This window comes from Bombus flavifrons, chromosome 3 (genome assembly GCF_040668555.2).
Source record: "Bombus flavifrons isolate JBK064 chromosome 3, iyBomFlav1_principal, whole genome shotgun sequence".
NCBI classification, from domain to species: Eukaryota; Metazoa; Arthropoda; class Insecta; order Hymenoptera; family Apidae; genus Bombus; species Bombus flavifrons.
The window spans coordinates 7,997,840-8,023,771 of NC_138444.1; the positions used below are offsets into that span (position 1 = coordinate 7,997,840).

A 25,932-nucleotide genomic window follows, 5' to 3' on the forward strand; every position below is an offset into this window, starting at 1 on the left:
ATATTTACACAGGATTACGATCGAAGATTGTTAAACGTACTTGATAGAATCATAGTAATACATCAAATTCTAGTAATTATGTTTTGCTCTTTATAGGATTCTAATCTAAATATTAATGGAAGATTTGAAAGTAAATTAGATAAACAGCTATATATCATAACATAGCAATATAATTAGAAAGTCGAACGTGTATCGATTCAGTAGAATATACACGTCCTAGTCAGCCATTACAAAGTCTATTCAAAATCTAAATTTGTACCGTAAAATTATCTACAACACGTATGGAGTTAAATAACAAGCAATAATATGAATATAAAAATAATCAAAATGGTGATGGAAAGACACATACGTAGACAAGAAGAGAATTAATTTTGTTATATCGAACTGATGTGATTGTTATTATAATGTTCAATATACTTCGAATGAAATAACTTATTTAGAAGCTTTAATAATTTCCTGCTGATCCTTCGGATTTACTTAAGTCTTCATAAGTTTCCTAATATTTATGAACAGGGATGTGCACGTGATACTTGGTCGAAAAGGATTATATGACGTATATGACGTCGTCGAAAGGAAATAGTCCTGGCCAGGACGCGATAAAGAGTTTCAGCCGACTTGGCTGGACGATTTCCCGCTTGCTCTTCGACCTCATGAATTATTTATTTAATTGGCCCTCGTCCCAGAAGACGGACGACGACCATGAAATTTGCTTGGCAATACGCGGGCTGTAAACCTTCGCGGAAGCTTCTGAATGGCCTCGTAATTTACGCGTAGCTGTGTGGTCTCATTTTCCGACGAATCTTGGCGTGTTTAACGCCAATGAAAGTGAAATAATTAGTGTTGCATAGCTGGCTAGTTGTACGTCTGATTTATTACGCTGCTAAAGACTGTGGATCGTTGATAGCTTGAAGGAAATTAAAAAAAAAAAATGGAAAAAGATGGTTTTTGTTTAAAAATGTCAAAAGAAGAAAAATAATATTCTTCACCAGGTATCATTAAGAAATTCAGTATAATAATAGTGCATAGGAAAACCTGTATATGTTGAACACACGCGATAATCATACAATAAGGTACCGTTCAATTGTTGAACTCATATTATTAAAAATAAAAATCTGGTGGACTCGTTGCATTAACTTTGCGATGTATTAAAGACATCAGTTTTTGAAAATGTTAAAATTCTGATAACTTTGAAACTAAACTAATATGAGGTCTAATAATATAATAACATTCAATTAGTTAATAATGCTTCATTAAAAACGTTATTTTCCTCTGTGTATCACACATACATGTACATGACAAATTCTAAAAGTCGCATGGATTTTTCACTAATCATTTTTTGTTATTATATATGCAAAAGTATATGATATATTATATTTTATATATATTTTATTATATGTTATATTATATGACATGTTGAAAATCTAAAACTTGACCCGTAAACAGCGACATTTTTCTAAAGTGGTGCTGATGCAAGAATTAAAATTTCAGCTTTTTAGCTGTTCGGGAAGTAAGTGAAATTTCGTTTATAAAAACCCACCCAGACAGAGAGAAAAGTAAGCTAAGTAAAAACCATTATGCAAAAGCACTGGTGCGGATAGTTATGTGTATATTGTGTAATGTTTTTACGAAGGAGGGCTGACCAGGACGCGTATATTCTACTTAATCGTTGCTTGCTCGGCGTTCTGATTATACATTGCTATATTATTTATATTAGACTTCGAATATTTATGCAAATTCGCATTTCTATAAAATTAATTAAACAAATGGAATTTAAACATAAATTTATTTCATCCATGGAATATTACAATAAGTACTGTATAATAAATACGATATGCAATAATCGTTATGTTGTGATTATAGTCCAGATACGATTAGTTACAGATATGGTCTATTTAATATCCATTTTGTTATGCATCGATTATTGCAACGGATGAATCAGCAGTTCCTCGTTTCCCATATAACAATTCTATAAATATGTCTATCGTGCGTTTTGTAAAAAACGCAAACAGTAGTTGTGTATTTTCAGCCAATATCACGTACGAAAGTTCCACCAGGTTTATTAAGGATAAGAATCTGTGAGGCTTTTTAATCGTTCATGCACACGCGAAACACGATTTCCGTTCTGCGTTTATCGCAACAGAGTCATGGACCGTTGCACGATTTTACGAGGAAATAGCTAGAATAATACCATTGATTTGGAAGTAAAAAAAAATTCTCTCTTTTGTAGCCTCTGTCTTCTTTGTAGTCAAACCACATTTCATCTGTAGCTTTCTAGTGAAAATCTCTCACAATCACTTCAATTAATACTCATACGAAATACCACGATTTGAATATCCGGCAACGAACTAGTCATCGATTTACAGTTTTCGGATGAATTATTGGATTGCTCGATCAATTCTGTCGCCAGATTTCACTTATAGGTATTTATAAAACTTGAAGACTTCCATAAATTCTCATTATTTGTAGATTTTCACAAAATTGAAATCTATGTATATTTTACATAAATACTATTGTTTGTTAGTAAAATTATTGCGGAACAGTCCAGGAAGCTTAAATGGAAGCTTTTGTCTAAAGTCCATCGATATTGTTACTCTTCTTCAACGACAAACGTTTCACGTTCTCAACCAAATATTTTGCTTTGCGAAAAGCATGCCATTAGCTTAATTTTTGTGGCGTGATGAATCGCGTTGTAATTCCAACAACTTGGACAGAGTAATTTATGCGGCCTCATCGGAAAAGTTCCACGCGTTCTCGATGGGTCCTCCGTGATGAAGGAGGCGGAAGAACATTGACGCAAGTACATGCCTTGCATAGATACGACAAAATTGCATCTTCGTGGGCCAGAAGCATGGAATCCTAAGGACGTGATTCGGGCTGGGTCAAGGATAGGCAGGATGTGACGTCACGAAGTGCCAGGAGATCGATATCCTAGCTACCAAGTGGCGTCACCGTCGAACGCACCGTCTACTTCTTCATGACCTTACACGTGCCAATTTTCTTCGGACGCGTGTTTCCCTCGACAAATGCTTGTCGAATTGTTCCTTCTATCCTTTTTTGACATGAGAACAGGCCTATAATCTATAGCCCAAACCCAGAGCAAAGAAACGTATAGCGAGGTCGTAAACTGAATTGTAGGCAAGCGATAACGATTGATGTTTTGAGCTCCATACATACTTACAAGAAGTACTATCCAATCGATGGTGGAATCGCACAGATTTTTCCATATAATTCGGAGTGGTGCATTACGAAACTCACAGAAATATTTTTAAAAATGTCACTGACAATTAATTTAAAGTGACTCTACTTTTTTAAGGAATAATCGGCAAGCTTCAAATGGAAATCTCCGTGACTTTACGTATTAAAATATTTTTAAATCGATACAAAAAGCTACTCTCTCTATCCAAAAATAAGTTTAACGTGGATTATATGAACCGCATAGAAACCACGTTGACCAACATGTTTTCTCAACATAATATTATAATATACTTATCCTTTTTCATTATACCATTTCAACTAGAATCGTATATTTAGGTACAATTATAGGTTTCTATTTTTACTGTTAATCAAACGACTCAAGCACCATTTCGTATTCGGCAAAAATTCTCGTTGAAGATCGACTGGATCTTGTTAATACGCGAAGCGTATATCTTTCTGTGAGGAATTCTCTCTCTTCAGTTTGATTTAATTCGCGCCAAGGTTGTAGACTCCGCTGAAGATCTGAATTTGCTCCAACCTTATTCCTTTTACATGTTCTTCTTCGACTTTAATTCTATCATCCGTTTCGAAACTCTTGTTTGATCCCTCATAAATTCGTTCTCTCTACAAATTCTCCTCTTTTCAAAATTTTTTACTCTTTTCTATCTCTTCGCTACGTAAGATAGTAATGTTACTTTCCCTTTTACTATTTTTCTTTCTATTTTCCATAGTATGAGAGATTTTAACCAGAATATATCCTTCAGATCATTTCCGACCCAATGTTATTTTTCTATTCCGAATAAATTATTGTAATTTGAGAAAAATATGAAAGAATTATTGTCCATAAAGATTGTCTTCAAACATTAAAATAAGAAGAATATTAACCTTACTGCGATCTTAGTTTTAATGTCTGCTTCGATTTCGTTGTTAATGTTTCAAGAAAATTTTTAGTATAAAAATAAAACGAGCAATCGCGCATATTAATAACAGATTTTACATACCTTCTTTCTCTTTTTTCAAACCTAAAAAATTTTCTGTAAAATTTTTCACAGGAAAATAAATTCTGATTGAAAACAAGCAAAAAAAAAAGAATAACGCAGAAAGATGAAAATATAAAAATTTGAAGATCACAGGAAGATTAAACATAGCAAAATCAGTTCTTTTTTGGGAGCTTCAAACGGCTGACAAAAACGCGATCGAGAACACTCGATCTCTTTGTTACACGTATGCGTAGCTGACGCGATCTTTCGGAAATTCTACAAAGGATCGTATGCCAACGATAGTATCGTAGCTTTTATCCTCGCTGGAGAACGGGATAGAAATCGTTTGTTCCTCTTTGACGCGGTACACACGCCGATTGTTGGCTGTTTCACTTGCCAAGGTAGCCTCGGAAGAAACCCTTCACGAACAATGATTTCTTTCAGTTCGTTGAGGCACAACACGTATAAGCGATCTATTCTGAGATCGTCAGCGAGGAATCTTCTCCTGCTTGATGCGTGTTCGTAGGCTCTTTTGCATAACAGTGCCGTCACGAAGCTTGAATGATGACCAAAGGATGGTCTAAGTTCTCCGATGTTTCTATTTATTCGATCAAGTGCAATAACCTCGTTTAAATAATACGTCTGTTAGGTATGGAACTTCATTTTGCATGTTAAGCGTGCCGCGTATGTTAATATATGCATTTGAACGATATACAATGGTCTGCAAAACTATTTCAAAATTGATTCTCTTACTATATCTATATTACTATATTACAAAGGAAAAAGTAGTTCTCAGTTGATATCGTATGTCCCTGAACGAGGTTTCGAAATTCTTATGGACCTCAATACGTGTCTAAGTAGTTGTCACGGTCATGGAAAATTGCAAATTTGAATCAGTGACCGATTTTACTATGTCACTTTTTTCAGCTGTACGTTTATACTTACACAACACGAGAGAGTCTTTGTCAGCTGCAAGATAAATGCAGCTCGGTAGCCGGGGGTCAATAAGAACTCAATAGAGTGGCCAATAATAGAGGTTAATTATCCTTGATGGCATTACGTTTTATGGAGGAATTAATAACCTGCCTCAATTTTCCATTTAATTCGAAGCTAGTGTATAGCAGGCTCGTAAACGACGCTTTCGTACAGCAGTTTAAATAAAGTTTCTCAGTTAGAGGGAACAAATTCATATATGGATGTGGTTAAATAAATTCATTGAAACTGGGATATAAATTATTTTACCTTTGATGTCAATTTTAAGCATTGAGAGATTCTTTTAACTTTACTTTTTTACCTTACTTTTTCTGATACGCCTTTATTTAATTTTTGTATTCCTTTTTAGATCCGCCGCTCTCTTTTCCGTTTTGGGATTTTTATATTTCTGCTCTCAGTTTTTTAAAAGCTCACATCTTTTTTCTGTGGGATTTTTCTTCTTTTTTTATCCCCGAAGAATTTCCTTCGTAGGCATTTTCGACTTTTTCTACTGTTACGATTATTCCTTTTCACCTTTCTGTACCTCTTTTACACTACAAGGACTGCATATTTTATCTTTTATGTTTCTTGTCCCTTATACTCTACATACATATTTTATAATTTTTCGTCTCTTCGTTTTCAATTTTGGGGCTTTCTCCTGTTTCGATGTCTTCAACTTTCAAATTCCATGAAAATATTAATTTCCGAAAATCTCAAATTCGATCTTCTTGTCATTTGCAAGCTCGCCATTTCTTCCAGCACCACTTTAAGCCCATCTGCTCCACACGTTAACCCAATCTCCACTTCAGCCCATCCGCACCCTACGTTAACCCATTTTCCACCGATTTTCAAAACGTTCCCACACTCTTTGTGAATACTCTTCCGCGGAACCTGTCGCACCCAGATAATCTAACAGCCATCTTCGTTCACGATAATTTTTACATTTAGCTACATGTTTTGTGCACTAAAATTTACAATGAAATTTGCTTAAATATACGGAAATTAAAATGAAATTAATATAATAGAAATATGATTAAAGTGTACAATTAAAATAACAGAAAAATCGGAAAATTTATATAGTGTTCTATCAAAATTTAATAAACTCGCAATTTTAATTGCAGATGCTGAAATCATGCAGGACCTTGAGTATGACAGTGCGGGGGCCAGCGTTGGATCCCCGATGTAGAGGTGGCCATCCGGTGTGGTCTTCTTCCGGTCGCCAGCAGTCCTGCAGCTGGATCGACCGTCAAGGTCGTCCAACATCACCACCTCCGCTTTATCCACCTCGAGACTCGAGGTATGGTCCAAGGACGAGGAAGGTCGAGCTCTGCATCGAACCCGGTCAGTCCCTTGGTTTGATGATCAGGGGTGGCCTTGAGTACGGCCTTGGGATTTATGTGACCGGGGTCGACAAGGACAGCGTAGCTGACCGAGCTGGACTCTTGGTAAGAGTATCTCAGATTTTATTTCTTCCTTCGATGCCATGGATTCGCTGTATTTTTATTAGACTTAGTTTTTCGATGTGTCAGCAGACCATTTTCTCGGTGATAAAATTGAAAAGTTTTTCCTTTTTCTATTCCCTTCCGTGCTGATACTGCGAATGAAGTAACAAAGTTGGAATTTTTTAGAGTAGGTAGTTTAAAAGATTGTTAAGGTGTTTGGAAGTGAGACAGGGCAAAGTTACTTAAAAGTTATACGTTTCTAAAGTAGAAAGAAAGATTTTTATAATAATTAAGACAATGGAAACAGGATAAAATAAGTTAAAAATTTAATATTTAGTATTTGCTGAATTATAGGTTTAGCAAGGATCCTTTAAAATTGTTACGATAATTATAATTGGCGCGACAAGTGAAAAATCAAGAGAAGGTTCGATAAAATAACTTGAAACTCGCAAGTCTTCAGAATAGTTGTGTTTAATTAATTAGCAGAAGAAAGCACACGGTAATTTTTTATATCGATAATTCCTATAGATGAATACGTAATTCGTTCGCTATCGATATTGAGACAATCAGTCCGTAGAAAAGCGGTTACGATTAAATACGATAGACGTAACAGGACGTTCATGAATAACGAACGGTATCAATTAGTTCGTTACGTAATTCAATGTCACGAAGAATTAATTAGTTCGTTGAGTTAGAATGGCGCGGCGCCGGCAAGCACTTCGATGACGAAAGTGGATCGGAATGATGCTTCATCGAGCGAACGCTAACGATCGCGAAGATTTGATGGCGTTCGAAAAGGCAAGCACTTAAGGGCGTTTCCGACTTTCGTTCGCGGGCTATCGTGATTCGATGAATTTCGACAGGAAAATCAATTCCATCGTGTTTCTATATAGGAAAAAAATATAAGAAAACTGTTAATTAATTATTAAATAATAGATCTGGACTACGATTCTATAATAGAACGTTATAATTAAAATTCAGGACAAGTCACAAATTGTAACTTATAGACTTCTCTTTTGCAAGATTCTATAATGTTGCGGCAAATTAACCACTTTAGTCTCCAAAATTTATTTACAAAATTCTACTGATTTGATTAAAAAATTTGTTACTGTTACGGAAGAGAATTTATTAGTAGTAACAGCTTGTAATTTGTCAAATTTCTCTTACTTCAATAGTTAATTTATTAATTTATTATATTTTTATTTTCTAAAGTACATGACGCAATGATATAAAAATAGGAATAAGGAATGGGATATAACGTTGTATTTTCTTGCTTTCCAGGTAGGTGACCAAATTATCGAAGTAAATGGACAAAACTTCGAGGAAGCAACACACGACGAGGCAGTGGAAATTCTGAAGACAAACAAAAGAATGACTCTGTTGATTCGCGATGTCGGAAAAGTGCCACATTCTTGCACCACGAGTCAACCTATCGTCATGCCAACCTCTAGGTATCCCGAACACGACCCTCTGCTCTTAGAAAGTCCAGGAAATCATCGACCACCGAGTCCTACGTAAGAAATACCTATTCTACTTAAATCAAACTATAGAGTGTAAACTTCCTTTATATACAGGGTGATTGGTAACTGGTGGTACAAGCGGAAAGGGGGTGATTCTACGCGTAAAAGAAGTCGAAAATATAGAATAAAAATTTTTTTTTTTAATTTTTCCATCGAGACAACGATCTACAGTGAGATCCGTTGTAACGAGACGTGATAAAGTGCACGCGTACCGAGCGAAAACTCAAAGTCCATTTTCTCGAAAACAGAGCCTCAAACGAAAAATTTTTATTCTACTTCGACTTCTTTTTTCGCGTAGAATCACCCCCTTTCCGCTTGTATCGCCAGTTACCAACCACCCTGTATATATATAGCACCAATATAGCATCCATTCCCTTATTTTACAGTTATCTCCATAAATATTTAAATTGACATGGAAATTTACAATTTAAATATCCCCGCCTATTGTCCTTTGAAAGTAAATCGATCGAAACTTCGTAGTAAATGCTATTTTGGAGCGAAAAATGGAGATTGAACGATATCGTTAATATTTTCTTTAGCATTGCGAGTGATTGGAGGCACAGAGGCGGTATGCACACGGTTTCTGCCGCGACAGCAGCGATGGTAGAAGAAAAGGCGAGGGTGGTCCTCGCGAGAAGCGAGAGGGCTGCACTTTCTCAGCTGCTGGCTGATTATAGGACGCGTCGAATGACGATCGAGGAGCTGGTTGTCAGTTTAGGTGATCTGCTGAACACCCATGAGAAACTAACTCTTCTAACCGAGCTGAGGGAACTCGTCGACAGTAAAGACAGAGCTGCTTTCGACGATTTGGTTTACAGGCCTCGGGTAGCCATGGCAAGGGTATGCTTTGAGTTACGATAGTATCGATCTGGTCAGATCGAAATGAACTCTTTCATGATCGAACGATTATGTTTTTTCAGCTGTTTAAAACAAATTTTACCAATCACCGATAATAAAAGTATATTTTTTTCTAGCTTGTTGTAAGAAAGACATAATGCATTAAAAAGAGTACCAGTTTTATTAAAAGTGAACACATCTACATTGACGAATACATCATCGTTTAATTAGTCGCCAGCATTTTTAAATTGTTCATATTGTTGCACCATCAAAATGACATGTTTACTTCCCATGGTTAATTATTTGAAACTCGTATGAAATTGAGAAATTACGATTAAACCATTCTTCATTATTTTCAGAGAAAAGGTGACCGTGCCCACTCGGATTTAATAGTGACGCCATCGCTACACGATCTTCCGGTAAGTGAACAAAATAATTTTTGTTTCACCGTATACAATGACACGAATGAATGAAGGGACAAACACACAAAACACAACGACTGATACCTTACACGATTATTCTCTCTCTATCTTTCTCTTTCTACTTGTCTTTTTTCTATCTCTATTCCGGGAAATGTATAGAAACTATCTGTCTCTGTCTTTTTCACTCTCTGTTCTGCGTTGTCCACTGTAACTGTTAGATTTTAACTGGTGACTGTTCTCTCCTCTCGTCTCTCTTTTTATCTATCTCTGTCGCCAAGTCTCGCAAGCGACCTAACCCTACGATATTTTCCTTTTCGAATATAAAATATGTTTGTTCGAAAAGGATCTCGAGCCGGTTCTCTCGCGATGGAAGTATATGCTCGAACGCTTCGTTGAATGTGTTGAATTTTAATAGAATCGTAAAAGAGTTTAAATATCCCGAGAGAGCACGTAAAAACACGAGAGAAAACATTTTAACACGTTCACTGTCAAATTTCTATCTGGAAGGATTCCAAATTTATATTTCCAGTAATAATTGCATTAAATTAAATTGAATTTGCGGCATACAAATTTTCTATTTATACATATACTACTATACATCGAGTCATACAAAAGCCGAGCTTTCTTCCTCCATCAAAACAAATCATTCGATTTTTAGGAAATTAAACACCAATCATATAAAATTTCAATAATAAAATTTAAAAATTTGTAGAGAATAAAAATTGTATCAATTTGATTGTTGAACCTCTCACATAATTTAAAGACTATGTATCGGCATAAATCCATGTCGAACACAGTGAACGTGTTAGAAGAGTCGAACTCAATTCAGACAAAAGTAAGTGAAAGAATATTAACGAACGAAGGAAACAAACGAAAATAAGAAAGTAAAAAGGGACGAAGAAAGATGAAAGCGAAGAGATGGGAAAAGCTCATTGTCGATTGGAGAGGTGCGAGAAGATAACGGAGAACTGTCTCGAAGAAAAGAAGACTAGAGAACAAAATGGCAGACGAAGAACCAACTGGAGAACGTCCAAAGGGAATCATCGAGTTACCAGACACGTCTCGCGACCACTTCGATGGAACGTCGATGGGAGAGATGAACTTTCTGTTTTTAGCTTAATTGCTCTCGGCTATCGCGGTGACCGGTGAAGCATGACTCGAGAATTTTCCTGCAACCCCTTCTGCTTCTTCTTCATCTATACAAAACTCTATACAGAATGGTCCAGCTAAATATCTGCCTTATTTATCATATTATGAAGAAACATAATGACACGAAGAAAAAATTCTCTCCGCCGTTACACGTGTCTCTTGAAATGGCGTACAGTAGAGCGTATAAAAAGGGTCTCTTGAAATATCGGCTTAAATATTTCGACCTACTTAAATTTTTCCTTATTTAAAAATTCTTATTATAAAGAACACATAATATGAGTGAAAGAGATTTATAAAAAGAAAAACATAACTAAAATATGAAAGTAGCAGAAAATGTTCAATTTGTATTAAACAATTGTCTGAATACGTATGATCAACGGTGTAACTTTGTCGTGAGAAGTTTTCTCATAAAAAAATTAAACAAGGCACATATTTAGGTGATCCGATTTAGCTGGCCGATCTTGTACACTTTCTTTTTCCGTTTCTCGTAGAGGAACGTCTCTTTCGTTTCAATCTTTTTCATACTTCTTCCGCTGTTCTTCTATTTCCACTCGAATACTGCATCATTCTCTTTTGTCTTGTACCTACTTTCTTCTGTCTATCTGTGTTTTTATGAATTCCGCTTAGTGTTAGTGCGCTTCTCCTGGCAGGCAGTGTCGCCTCGTTTCCGGTCTGCGCTCGTCAACGTCCCGCGTTCTCTTTAGGAGACTGTGCAGTCGAGATTGTTTGCGTAGTGCTTCAGCCGTGCCATTGCGTGAATATTCGAAGCCCGTGGATTGAATGTCGTTGCAATTAAGGCCTCGACAGTGTAAACGATTTCTCAACGAGAGCCGAGAGAGTATTCGGTTTCACCGTTTGAAATAACGAGGAGAAAAATCTTGGACGGAGGAAAAGATTCGTTCGATCGGAACGGTGGCTTCGAGTATTCTTCGTTCTGAATGCGAATCTAGATGCGATAGGTCTTAGATACGCTTGCAGAGTAGGTATTGCAAAGTAGAATGCAGCTGCTAGATGCGAATGAATCTATTTCGCCTGACTTCATTTTGTTTTCTTTCTTTTTTTTTTCTTTTTTTTATTTCTTTTCACGCTAACCACATCAGGGGAGACAGTACAGAAATGCGAACGAGTTCGCCTGAGCTTTGCTGGATTTTCTGTTCAGTTCTATCTTGCTTGATCGAGTGCTCGATCAGACAGGTATTGGTAGGAAATACGTAATAATTAAAAGAGAGGCAAAATGTTATATTTATTACTGAGCATAAAGATATGAATTGACGTCGAAGTTTTGGTCATTCAAGACCATTTCCCCCAGTGTTTTTATATTTTATGGATGTATACGAATAGTTAATATTTTCCATCATAGATACTCTTACTAGGTAGTCTTTATTGATATAATATTTTAACAATATTAGCAAATTGATGAAAAATACAAATTTAAATAATATATACAATTTGGACTTCAAGTACAGGGAAAATGATATTACTTTGAGAAAATTCAGGCATATTTGGTTTAAAAGAAATTATTCCTTTCCTACCAAATAAAATTTTTCTCAAGGACCATCGAAGTTCTTTTTGAGTTAGATGAATCGCGACTGATCACGCACTGGATCACGAGATGCTAAGAGTAGTTCGTTGGAGATCAGCCTAGTCGCATCTCGTGCGTCACAATTCAGGAGCTGGAAGGTTTCCTGAAAGCTTTACTGAGCTCTCGTCGCTACGGTGCTTTTCCATTTCGTAACAATTCCTGCATACGAGATCGCCCAATTATAAAAGGAAAACAGAAAGAGAAAAAATAGAAAGATCCTGCCAGCTTTGTTCAAAGCTCGGGCTAGCTCGCTGATGGCCGGTTTCGTAGCCAACGAGTTGAAAACGAGCGACACGTTTAATCTCCTCCGCCAAATCGTTTGTGAACGAAACGATTTCTGTTTCGACGAAAGCATCCTCTTCGTTCTAAGCTTCCGTTCTCGCTTTGTTCTCTGACTTTCGTGTCCTTAGCGTTTTAGCTTTCCACACGGCTCTTTTTTTCTTTCTTTTACATCGATCCCTAAACCTTTGTGTTTCGCTTATCTAAGTTCTATGGAGTATTAGTGAAAACCGCTTACATGAAATTTTTGTCAATTTTATCAGAGAATCTCGAAACGGTTACGATGTTAGGGAAAGCTTTAATTGCTCTAATTGGAAGCCCCTTAGTCGCGAGTGACGATTGGCAGAAAACAGTGGAATGCCTAATAAGGCTGGGATAATTCCACGTTGATGCCTCATTAATCAAAGAGAATGTTCAAGCGAAGTTCGAAGTAGATTGAAACAAAAACAGCATTTACAGTCGAGAAGTTTTTCTATTTAGTTGTAACAGATGAAATGTCCGTTTGAATATTTTAAATTCCCCACCTAGAATGTGTCAAGGGAAATATTGTTCATCAGTACGAAGAGTATATTCAGTCTCTAGAGTACCATAGCGAAAGAATTAATAATAAATAAACCTTGATGAAAAGAAAAAACATACTTATTTTAGCAGAAAAGGAAACAGACATTTCATATATTACCATCTAGTACTTAATAAAATTCTTATGAATATTGTAACGTAGAGCAAGATATTAATACCCGGAACTAGTTGCATTAATTGGCAAAAAGTTATTCATTGCGGGTTAATTGATTCGAAAAGAGTGTTTTCATCGTGGCTAATCGACAAATCGATAATCGACAAAACAGGATGATGTTTGATTAATGACGAACGGCTGGCATGCAGTTTCACGGTTCACGGGGCAGATTTCGTGATCTTTGAACGGAAGAGAGCCACCGGAAGTCATCGTAAATCAAGTGTCAACTGCACAGCGACAAACTTCAGCCACGACACGCGGTACAGATCGATAATAGATCGTTGCTAAATTGGCAGATGGATCGACGCTTTTGTGACTAATTAATTGGTGGCTCTCAGAGAAGGTATTGGCACGAATAGAACAATCGATTTGCTGATTTACATAGGAAACGAAATTCATTGATTTCCCAATGGACAAAGCTACTGCTTCCTCATATTTTTCATTTGCTTCTCTCTGATATTCATTATTTCTTCCTCTGAGTTCAACTACGCTTCATTCTTTACGGTAACTCGCTGAAGTATTCGAACACTTACAGAAACTTGCTACGAATATATGACTCTGCTTAAAGTCAAACTAGTCAACTCCATTTTTTATAAGTTTCTCAATTTCCGTATCTGGATACGGGATTAAATATCTTGTAACTTCTATATACATTTTCAGACTGATTTCGAATTTCACTAGTGTAATAGAATATTTTATGTAACACATACACGTACGTACAAGTTTCGTGTGACAAGTGTTCAATTGCTTCCGTGAGTCACAGTAGGTACATTTACATTTATTTTCTATCAAATTGTTCTAAAACCATCAAAATTCATTGGAAAATTCTCCATAATTCGTTGAACTTCCAAATGCAAAGGTAATCGAGTAAGATCAATTATCGAAAAAATATTCGATTAAGAGATGGACAAGTTATTTTTGAAAGAAAAAAATGTTGAAAATCGACGAAACGAATTGAATCGAGGGGAAAAGAAAGTGAAAAGTGCTCGTTGGCCATCGAAACCGGGTTGAAAATGGCGATGGATTGGCGAACGGCATGACTGGATCTGATGATTTCTCGCAGAGGGGTGTACCCAGTGGTTGTTGCCGTCCAGGACGACTGGTGGACGTCGAGGGAGATCCTCTAGGAGTAACAGGACCTCTTCTGCCGCGGGATAACCAGGAATATAGATCGCCCAGCGAGGACAGCGGTCTCGGGGCCGACATGCCCAGGACCAGGTCAAGAAGATTCCAATAAAACGAGAATCTTTTGACATTTTTCAACGATACCTTTGAATCTTTCTTGATTTTCTAGAAGATCCTCCACTCTAGATCTAAATATCTCTTATTCTTCTCAATTTGTTCTTTTTATCTTGGAAAATTCGAAGGAAAGTTGTTAAAAACATTGTAAATTGATAATTGCTTCATAATAATGCGGAAGAATATTTACTTACCTAAAATGAAAATAAATTAGCGACGAGAAAAAGTTGCATCGAAAATAAATTGGATAAAATCTATAGTGGATCGAAGTTGAAGAAAATTTAAGTTTAGATTTCTCATCCAGAGTAATCGGCAAGTTTGCAGTTAAACTTGAAGTAACTCAGTATGGAATACCGCGGTGATTGGTTCGAATCGTTTCGTTTCGTGGATTGCGAACCGATTTCTCGAATGTGGGACTGTAGTAATAATCCAGTTTGAGTAATAATCCAAACCAATTTTTCAAACTGTTCGTGACCTAAGTATCGCTAAGCCTGAAATTATACTGGCCCTCGAACATAATTAATTCTTCGAGAGAAAAACAGTATCAACCCCACGTAGTTTCAAGGATAATAAAAACCTCATACATTTCAAAAATAATTTCCCGCAAATTTCTATCCCAAAGAGTTCTCTAACATAGCCCCGAAAGCAAACACATTTTACTCTCACTATTAGCCCTTTCGTTAGGATTAGCAGATCTCCAACCCTTTTTCTTCCCTATAAGTCACAGCCTTAATCGCTAACCAAGCACCCTAACCCAATTTCAAGCTCAACTTCCACCCAAAAAGAAGAACCTGCAATCGATAATCGATCGTTCTCTCACGGTTTGAAATCCAACTTCCAAACCAAGGAAAAAAAGGAAGAAAGAAGATAAAATAAAAGAAATGAAAAAGATATGAGAGGGAGGGTGCGATTCCCAGTAAACAGGGATAGCTGTAATGGCGTTTCTATGTCGGATGTACGAGATACATCGATATTTTATTTCCTACCAGGCTCGATCTGGCTTTAGTACGTATCCCGCATTCAGCCACCCCCTTCGACGCCACCTGACTGGTAGCAGGTATGTACAAGGATAAGCAGACACGAGGATCGAAGAAGGGGGAGGGTAAATAGCGGACAATACAGTGGTGTGCAAAAGTTTTTAGCCAGATAGACCTTACGGTAGGATTACTTAAGTCAGAAGGATAATTGAGTCAAGCTAAGTAATTTGCCTTGTAATTCGCTACATTTCGTTCTGAACAATTTTTAAGCGATCTACACTTGGAAACAAACTGCTTAACTTGTTATTAATTTCGCGATAAACAATAAAGTATACATGTACTTACATTGGCAGCTTAATGGTTATAGCTTTACCTCTGTAATCTTCATATGAAATTACACAAACGTCCAATGATCTACTAATTAATTACTAATTTACATGCTAATCCAAGTATATTAAATTTCGTATAAGTATATTAAATTATGGACAGTAGTACTTTCATGTAACTGAAAAAATTGGTCAAAAAATTGGTACTTTAAAAATGAAATGCTAGATGAAAGAAAGTGCTTAATTGGTAAATAATGATTGGTAAATAAGGATATGTGCAAATACTTTTTGTAGCCACTGTACGTGTGTGTTGTTTCTGTATCTTCGCGTGGGCGCTGGTTGAACACGTGTGGATATGTACAGGGTGTATCGGTGGTCAGCTCTGTGAATCGTTCGATTAATTCGCCGGAGCCCTCGACGGGATTTTATGTACGGTCAAGGGAGCACGTCGTAAGTGGAGATCGATGGGACGGGGTGTTGCTTTTTCTAAAAAAAGATACTAGCTTTTTACGTCCTGTTCTTGGAGATAGAATGTTGGCTCGATTTGATTTCGATGAAAACATTTGCGAAGGTGATCGATCGACTTTTTGAAGGTAGACTGAAATATTTTAATAGAGGAATGGTGGGATTGAAGTTGAATTTTAATAGAAAGTGAGACTGAAAATAGCATGTAAATGAAAATTTTCTTTCATTTAGCTGGCAATATTAATTCAAGGTAACTTTTAAACATTAATATTTATCGAGCATGAAGGTAGAAAAAGGATCCTATTACGTCTATTCAATTTCCTTAATTTTATGAATCAATCCCAATGTTTCAACAAAAAATAGACTCATAGTAGTCCCAAGAAGATTTTATCATAAAATTGAAACAAGGGAAAATTCATATCAATAATGACCTTTACATATTCTCTTTACAAATTTAAAAATTTTTTAACAGTTGAAGAAGGAAATTGAATTCAAAATAAATCAGACATCGTAACAGGGTTAAAAAAGTCTTGTCATTTGTCAGAACGAAGATAATATAACATAATACGTTATGTAGAAATGGAGCCAGATTATGCAAAAATAAATTGACATAAAAGTATATAAATTGATACATAAAGTATATAGATTGATAGGTATACAAATTTAAAGACCGTAGCAAGTTTAAAAAAGAAATACTTCAGGGAGGAAATATACCACCTATAAAGGTTCCATCTTGTGGAAAATTTCTCTGGTCCCGTGCCAGTTTCTCTAACGTGTTCGAGGGAATGGTCAGGTCGATTAATTCGGTGCACACCCTGTACGTGAATCGTAGCACAAAGTGATGGATAGACTAGGGACGTTCCGTGTGTACATATACGTGTCTTTCTACGGAATTGGGCGTAAGTAAATTCCGTTGAATCGATATCTCTCGCCGGTATGGCACGAGGGAAATGTACATATAAAGCGTTCCATGACCGTGTGAATCGAAAACAGAGAGAAAAATAGGATTTGCATATCTCACCAGAGTGATATTGGTTTTCAGTGGTATCCGATTATTGCTCGTGGCATCAGGCGATGAATGTTCTCGCTTCTACCAGAATGTTTTAACGAGATTTCAATCTTACTGTTTGGTCGATCCTTTGTCCTTACAGCGTTCATTTCGTTTATATTTCATTACGAACCTGTATTTACATTGACAGTGATTGAAAACGCGTGAATTATTTCGATCTTATATCCAATTTGTTCATAATCTGTTTCGGTAAATGTTGATCTTTGTTTAAGAAGCGCGTTTGTATCGATCCTCGTGCTGACTTTACTCAAATTTAATTTGGCATATGATAGTTTAATATTCCTTATTTATTTGATATGACTTTAATTAACCCTTTGTACGTGGAAGACATTATAATATTTGTTCATCATCTTGACAATTAAAAATATAATGGTATTTGTAAAGAAGAATTTGTGATGACCTATTTTCGATTCGTTTACATTTCGTTTCCAGCTTTCGTTTATACATCAAAAGATTTTAAAAACGTGTGAGTCGTTCAAGAAAAAATCATCCTTTTAACGTTAAATATTACCGATCATTTCTCTAAATTAATTAATATGTTATTTAATTAATAATCGATAATTGGTGAAATATAATCTGAGTAAATTAATACATCATTTAGTTAGCAATCCATAATCAAGCACGTTATCCGCAAGGAATAAAGAATTTTTCGGTCGTAAAATTGATGATATTATTAATCGGTTGGTGGTTTAGGGTTAACAGAGGAAATAACATAATTTACGGTATACCGCGGCGCATTACCGAAGCGATTCTCAAAATCCTTGTACCGCAGTCCGATAATGGAGCTGATGCGGCAGTAGCGTACACATGTACGTATTGATATGGCCCTTGAAAATTTCGTTCTATGGTCGGCCAAAGGTCTAACACTAGGTCGTATCCCGGGTAACAGAATGAAACAAATGAGCTTCGAGAGAGTTAGCAGTACCGTAATAGCTACGCGAACGAAACGTTCGTGGGGAAAAAGTGTCTGTGTCCATGCCAGGGGCAGAGTTCTGTCTTTCTTCGTTCCACTTTCTCAACGTCAAAAACAAATAAGTAGCGAAAGATTTAGTGAAAGAATTTTGCATCAGAAATCTTTTTACGTGATCAGTGTCATGAATAATCTTCGGATAAATAATATCAATTTCAAGTGGTACATTTTAAAGTGCACTCTAAACCAATTTTCTACAGATGATATTTATGAAAGTTTTTTTAATCGAATACGTATCTATCTATCTCAAATAGTATCAGAATAGTTTGAAAAATTAATTCTTTAGAAGTATACAGACGCTCGGTGTAATTCGATCAAATTTACGCCTTTATTATATTAACTCTTTACTTCCTGTCATGGCTGGAGCCAAGTGATGTGCTAAATTTAATCTGAAGCAAGAAATGTACTTGACTGCATCAGTCAAGTTCTACGTTTAATAATTAAATGATTTCATACAATCTATATAAATGTTTAGAATGTAGCTGGAAACAAACATTTAAAAAGTTCTAAGATTCTATCATTGAGCACACTCGAAACCAGCTTAGCTCCGATGCCTTTTATCCGATAGCTTTTATCGCTGTCATTGTATTCGCGCGATGATTAGGTGGTATCTAAATATTTGTAGACGATTGTATAATTCATAAAAAATTCTAAAAATTGGTCTTTGATGTTTAATACCATCCTGATTAACCATTAGCGTGATATCGATCGATCGGTAGTACCTGGAACTGTTGAAAGTTCGACGAAGGACGAACCAGCAAATGGAAATAGATTTGGCATGCGATATCCATGGGAGGGTTCGTTGGTGGTCGACTACTGTGCGATACTCATTAAATAATCGATAGCACACATATAAATAAACCGCATTGCTGTCGTCGCTCATATGTGCTCCATTCTTCTGTCTAACTTCACCGGGTGAGAATAGAAAGTTCTATTTTCGTTCCGATCGAAACGGTCTCGTGGCACGATATCCAGAAGTTTCGAGTCGTCTGTACGATTATAAATCCCAGAATTATCAGTCGTCACGAACGTAGACTTTGTCTTGCTAGAACGATAATCACGAATTTTAACCGAAGAATAAGTACAAGATCGTGTAAACTTAAATTCAGATTGTACTTGTCTTTACTACTTACTCTCACATTCGATAAATCGATTTACTTTGATAAAATAACCGACGAATCGTTTCATATATTCAATTGACACGTGGCCGATGGGTGACCACTATAGGCTAAAAGAGAAACTTTCAAGAAAAAGTAAAAAGACCAAAATCAATGAGAAAAGAGAATTTCATATAAGAAACAAGGTTAAACGAAAGATAATATTTATATAAAATAAAATAAAGTAGATGCTTCAAGTAATGGAGGAAACAGAATGCAATTGCACGATCCGTAGATCTAGAAAGGGAAAATTGATTGAGAGACAGTGAAAGTCTCGACAGGGTGGGTGGTCTCAAATCGCAATTTTGGCCATTGCAGAGTGGGCTGTAGAAGGACGCAGCAGCATCAAGTGACGACCTCCGATCTCGCCCTCTCCAACGACGACGAGTGCGACAACCAGGTACAGAAAATTGTTCGAGAAAAAGCAATATCGTCGGTGCTCGACCCTCTTAGACGAAGCGTTTGTCCATTCCAGAGAATGTTCCCGATCGCTGTCGATGAACGCGATAAAAGGGATGTTTGTCGGTTTCTTTTGCAGGACTACGAGGACGAGCTGGAGAACGGACGTGGACGAAGGCACAGCTCGCCTGGTGGATCACGAGGCAACCCTAGGGATTACGGCCATCATCATCTTCATCCGGATAATTTGGTGAGTCGATAGTTTACCTTAATCCCGCGGGACCATCTCTGTGACGGTTACACCCTTGTTTCTTCGCGAATTACTCGTTCACGCTCGTACTCATTTCCTGTTGGGATTAAACTTTGTCGAGGCTGTTTTCTCGCGAGAGAACAGCAATTACCTGGAAACGGTATAGCGTATAAAGAATCTTTTAATGTACTCGTACATAATATTCGTGAACGAGAAGTATTTATGCGATACGATGGTTCCCTGGTTAAATCTTGATATCTAATGTTCGTTTATCCGATTAACGTACAAAATGATGGTAGACGAGCTGTACACGATACGAAGATCGTTTGGAAGTTGTTCAGTTATGCAACGCGAGTAGAAGACAGTAATTAATTAGTTTTAATAATTGGAAGGAATATAGAGGATGTAATAAACATCAAATGATGGTGTAAGGTGAATTGTAGAAACTCTTCCGGGTACGATACATTAAATAATAATTAATACATTAAATAATATACGAGCGCAAAACGGATACTTGGGAAACACAACAGATACTGATGGTTTAACATAGATACATTAATAAATTGTAAAGACTGATTGAGGAACATTCCAATTAACGTGAGTTTTCCTCTGGAAATTATTATATCAGCAAATACCAAGAAACGTCTGAATATGTATTATGAGTGTCGAGTATGAATGAAATTTCATCGCGCTCATTCTGATCTTTTGTTCTCTAAGATAAGAAGTATTTCCCTCGGAATTAATATGTTTCTACGTTTAGTAATTTCGTTGGTAGAATATGTACGTGTATATCAGACGTATTAACAATGTTAGTACTATTCAGTAACCATACAGAATTCGTCCAAATAGCGAGAGTAGACTTGCAGGGTTATGAATTGCCTTGTGGTATTATGGCGGAATTGTCTTGCGCTAATGGCTGACAGTATTTTGCCTGTGATAATGTCAAGAAAAGGAGGGTACAGGATGCACATGCGATGCGCATGAGAGCAGAACAAATGGATAATTGAGACAGCGGTGAAATCTCTCGCGCGAGTATTCAAAGCTAATGATCGACGGTTTTAATAAAAACAATAGAGAAGTCCGAAACAGATGTAACTCGATGATATACATACACAAATATATCTCGGGAAATTCCAGAGCAATGTTCTGATTAGATATGTTTCATACTTTTAAAATTTTTCTCTACATAAAATAGTAGATATTTCTTAAAATAAGAAAGATCCACTTTACTTTTTAATCTTTTAACTCTTTATATTTATATTTTACATGAAATAATAAATGAAAATAATAATTTGTTACTCGAATATCTAGCTTCAAATTAATCAAATTAATCACGTAAATTATAAACTCAGCCCTTACAATAATTGTATCGATCGCGTCTAGGCGTGAAGTTACAACTGAAATTTAATATTTTCAATTGACACTGCGAATTCCTTCGTCGAACTAAATTTCATTACCGATCGTATGGCGTCGATTAACAGAAGTCAATGAACTATGGCATTTATATGAACAAGAAACCGTTAACTCGATTGTCGTCGTGCAAGAATCGACCAATTAAGGAACTGCTACGTGTAACGAGCCACCCTAATTAGTCATCAGGTCGCGGCTGCATCGAAACACAACCCGCGTACCTCGATTAGAAGCGTTTAGTTCTACTCTCGTCCTATATACCGTCTACATCGCTCACATCGCTTAAAAGCGTCTATAATAAAGAAAATTGTTTCTTTACAAATAAGCAGCAATAGATAATTTACACCAACCTTAACATAAAATATATCATCTATTTATCATAATCAATCAACTTATTAATGATTGATTGTTAAACGAATGTTGAAAATTAAAAATGAAATGCACAATGACTCGGTGGTTTGTCTCATCGTGTAACATAATAACAATTTACATTACGATCCTTTCGAAAGTTATATGATGTTTTTCGGCAACGTCATCTTGCTATTCTGGCTTTTTGCTCTCTGCCAATTTGACATTTCGCGAGACGAAACGATAAATCCATGGAGTGGAAGAGTCGTCTCACGTATCGACCGGTCTAGCAAGCTCGTAAACTGCCTCAGGTACTAGGTAAATTAAATCGAACTTACTATTTGCTTTCGACTAAGCAAAGGATCGACGCCTACCAATCTATCCATTCATCTTGGAATGCTCTTAACGACACAATTTTTATCTTCACACGAAAGCATAAAGATGCTAATCTTCTTAAACCTACCAACATGACTCGATATTCTAAGCCTTTCCTTATCTTTTTCTTACTTTTAATCATTTCACCACAATGCCATGATTATATTATATTATCTTATAATAGCTTGATCTCACGATTGCTTATTATATTACTTTTATAGTCCTTTCAATGCGATATCGAGATTATATATGTACTAACTAGTTTATTACTTTATGTTTTACTCGTATATCCAATGGCTTAGTATTTTAATATCTTAACCATGAGCGCTTACTACTTTAATACCTTAACCCATAACCGATATCTTAACTTACTTCTGTTTTATAGTTATTTCCTTAAAAATACCTTAATCGTATACGTATCGTATACTGAACAATTCCTCGCTACTTTAATACCCTAACTGTGATTGCTTACTATACTACTCTAATCAGTAGAATAGCCTGACCAATTTACTTTTAAAATCGTCTCTTCACAATACCTTAATTACACATATACTAACCGTTTACCAACTGCAATTTGCTTAAAAGAAAAAATCTGAAGCAAACTGAAATCCATTAACATCGTCCTATTACTCTCTCGATCTTATCTCATTTTTCGCGTGGTCAATACAAAATCATACGTTCATGGAGTCTGGTTACTATGCTGGACAGGTGATCCAACGCGATCGAGGGTATCTTCTCACGGGTCCATTTGGAAACAAGTTCGATTTATGGACGTTGATCACGCCAGGTCGATCGATGTTCACCATGGCCCGTATATCCGCTCGACGAGATCCCGTAGCCAGTCGAAGGAGGTGTTCCAAGTCTGAATTAATTATCCAGGCCCGATCGATCATGGTGTACAGATAGCATGACCCGAACCAGCCGCGAAATGTCTCTATTTCGCGGCGGTTAACGTTGATGGACTTTTGCTGGCCTTGGGACGGGAGATCGTCGACCGAGCGCAAACGAGCTGCTTGATATCCTTGAAGAGGAGCCCGAGATCGAGAAAAGAATCTCTTTTTTACTTTTACGACGCAACGAAGTCGTAAATGTGTCATTTAAATACTTCTTTTAATACTTTATCGCCGATGTAGCTATTTTCTTTTTTCATATTCTTTCATCTTTATCGTTCATTTACCAGCAGTATGTATGGACAATTATAGTTTAATTAATGTACTTTTTAATTTAGTTTTTATTCGATTTCTTAGTTTAATTAAATTCTAGTCTTTTTAAGGGGGAAAGCGTAAGAGAATGAAATAATCGACACGTACTTTACGGTTTCAACAGGTTTTTATCTTTCAGTCTCTTTTTAACATTGAAAGAAGAAACAAACGTCGCGTGCATAAATTACAAAAGGTTCGAAGGAAGCATGGTTTTGATATGGAAATCGTAACAGAAAGCGACTACTGGCAAACTGTACATAGCCTCGCCGAATGTAGTTTCACAGAGAACAAATATGATTCCTAATACTGTCTCGTATTCACACACGTTTCAGACGATAGACTACACGCAATAGAACGCTAGTTATTCGAACATTACTATCTCCTAACAATATGAATGAGTAGTTTCATTCAATGCTCCTATTCAAGTTTGAATTCTTTATGTAGGTTCTACTATCTGCTTATAAAAACACGAATTTGCATGAGCGTTCGCTCTGAAAATTATTTCCAAGCTTACGAATATTTCTATTAAATTCTCATTGAAAAATCCAACAAACCACCGTTCTATTACACTGTCATCCACATTCACGCTTCAACAATATTCAGCATCCACCTTCACAGACGTACCAAACGCTCCGTTTCCCCCATTCGCGACTTTACTCGAGCACAGTTCATCATCATCACTCGGCGAAATCCGGAAGTCCGACAACATTCATCCTCGAGCGTCGAGTTCTATTGTTCTTTTCGCAAGAATGGCTTTGTCGCGAGTCTGGAACGGAACATGTCACGAAATAACACGAAACAACGATTCGTCCTCTGGTTATGGCGGAAGAAAGTGGACAGGCGACAAAGCGACGGCCTGGTACAGAATCTTATACAACGATGACTCTCGAACTCGAATGTGTTTTGCTCGATCAATTTTTGCTGGTCCCTTATCGATGATCGGCCAGTCAGAGCTTGTCTTGGAGAGCCTGTCGTAACTCTTCTGTGGCCTTAGCCACGTCCTGGGTCTGCCGCGAGAGTACTTCCGGTCGCACGTGCTGTACCGTGGAATTCGACCGTCTCACCGAGTTCCCGCTACCGAATTTCGGCCGTGGAATTCGTACGCGCTGCACGTCGCTCAACCAGGATTCCATGATCTCTTTTTCTTAGTCTTTGTGGCCTTTTTAGATTCTCTGAAACAAATGCAGACAGTTTTTGGTGATTAAGTTGCAATTGTACAGTTTACGTGGTGAACGATTTAGGTCCTTGTTCGTTAGTTATTCGAGTATTAGGACACTTATGAAAAGTTAAGCCATTAAGGATCAGGTAATAGGTAAATTTGTTATAATCTTACAAATATTTGAATTTTTATTAATTTAATTGAAGGATCTAAGATAACGACAAAAAGAATGTCGAGCGAATTTTTCGGATTTCATTTCTTAGATACGAATTTAAAAAGCAGAATTCGATAATGTAAATTAATCGATAGAAGATTGAAAATTAAACATTGCGTTAACGCAACGTTGGTCCTTAATGGATTAAGTAAATCCAAAAATCATTAGGAAATTATCAAAATCACAGTGATAAGTACGATTAATAGACACGTGCTCCCTTTTCATTCTTTGCTCATCACAATTAATCATTTTCCATTTCAATTCCTTAATCGTCATAGCATTTGGTATATCGTGAAAGTTTATTTACTCCTTTCGGTTATTCTTTTTTATTTTGATTAGAATGTAAAGGATGTGAATGCATTTAGAGAAATCTATAAATAGTTTATTAACATCACGTGTCTAATTTGGATACTTAGTCAGATTTTCGCGAGGAGAAAGTCTTGGAACATTTAACATCTGTGTCATGTGATTTTTATCTCAAACGAGGGAAATGTACGCTAGTGTATTAACACCGTGCTCCAAAAAAGATCATCCATTAATGATGGAATTTCTTTAGTGAAAGTACCAAGCTAATTGATGTTGCCAGTCATTAAGGTGTTGATATTTACCGAACAGAATTTTCAAAGACTTCGTGATGCTAATGAAAATGTCGTGCTGCTAAATAACCTGATTCGTTTCGACGTCAAATTTGTACGGTGATTTCCTGAGAACCGCGTGAAAATGACTCGAGACATTTTCTGCCGCGGTAGCATCACAGTCCAACGCGATAAAAAGCAAACGAGAACATCGTGGTCATTGCCAGTCGAGGGCAATGGGTCATGCAAGCTACGTGACAAAGAAAAGAAGAATGTCACTGGGCCACGCCGGCTGGACACTCCACCGGCATGATCTGAATCGTAATCAGACACAGAAAACCAAGCATCCTATGCCATTCATTCGTTATTAACTAACTTCGTCAATTTTTTCATAATGATCCACATACGTTCTTGAACCTCATATCTCTAACCTTTATTATATTGATTAGAATTTTTCTACCTATCGAAGAATCTCAATTTCACAGTCAAATATATTTTTCTTGAAAGTATCGTGTTTTTAAGAACAAACAGATCGAAAGGAATATCAAAGGAAGCTACAGAATTTTCACAGAATACTTTTTAATCCAATTTTCTCCTCACAAAGAATAATAGCAAATTAGTGAACAATCAATCATATAATCATCGCAAGAAATTAAACAATTTCGCGAGAAAGATCGATCTTTTAT

General features: G+C 36.5%; 1 protein-coding gene across 1 annotated transcript in view; it reads left to right on the forward strand.

Moving 5' to 3' along the window:
* dysc (whirlin protein dyschronic) overlaps positions 1 to 25,932 on the forward strand; it is a 108,189-nt gene that overhangs the window by 57,507 nt on the left and 24,750 nt on the right. The window contains 7 exon segments of the mRNA XM_069109165.1: positions 6,269 to 6,592; positions 7,871 to 8,103; positions 8,649 to 8,949; positions 9,306 to 9,365; positions 14,175 to 14,329; positions 19,633 to 19,714; positions 19,853 to 19,963. Of these exon segments, the coding sequence (XP_068965266.1) occupies positions 6,269 to 6,592; positions 7,871 to 8,103; positions 8,649 to 8,949; positions 9,306 to 9,365; positions 14,175 to 14,329; positions 19,633 to 19,714; positions 19,853 to 19,963 (1,266 nt within the window).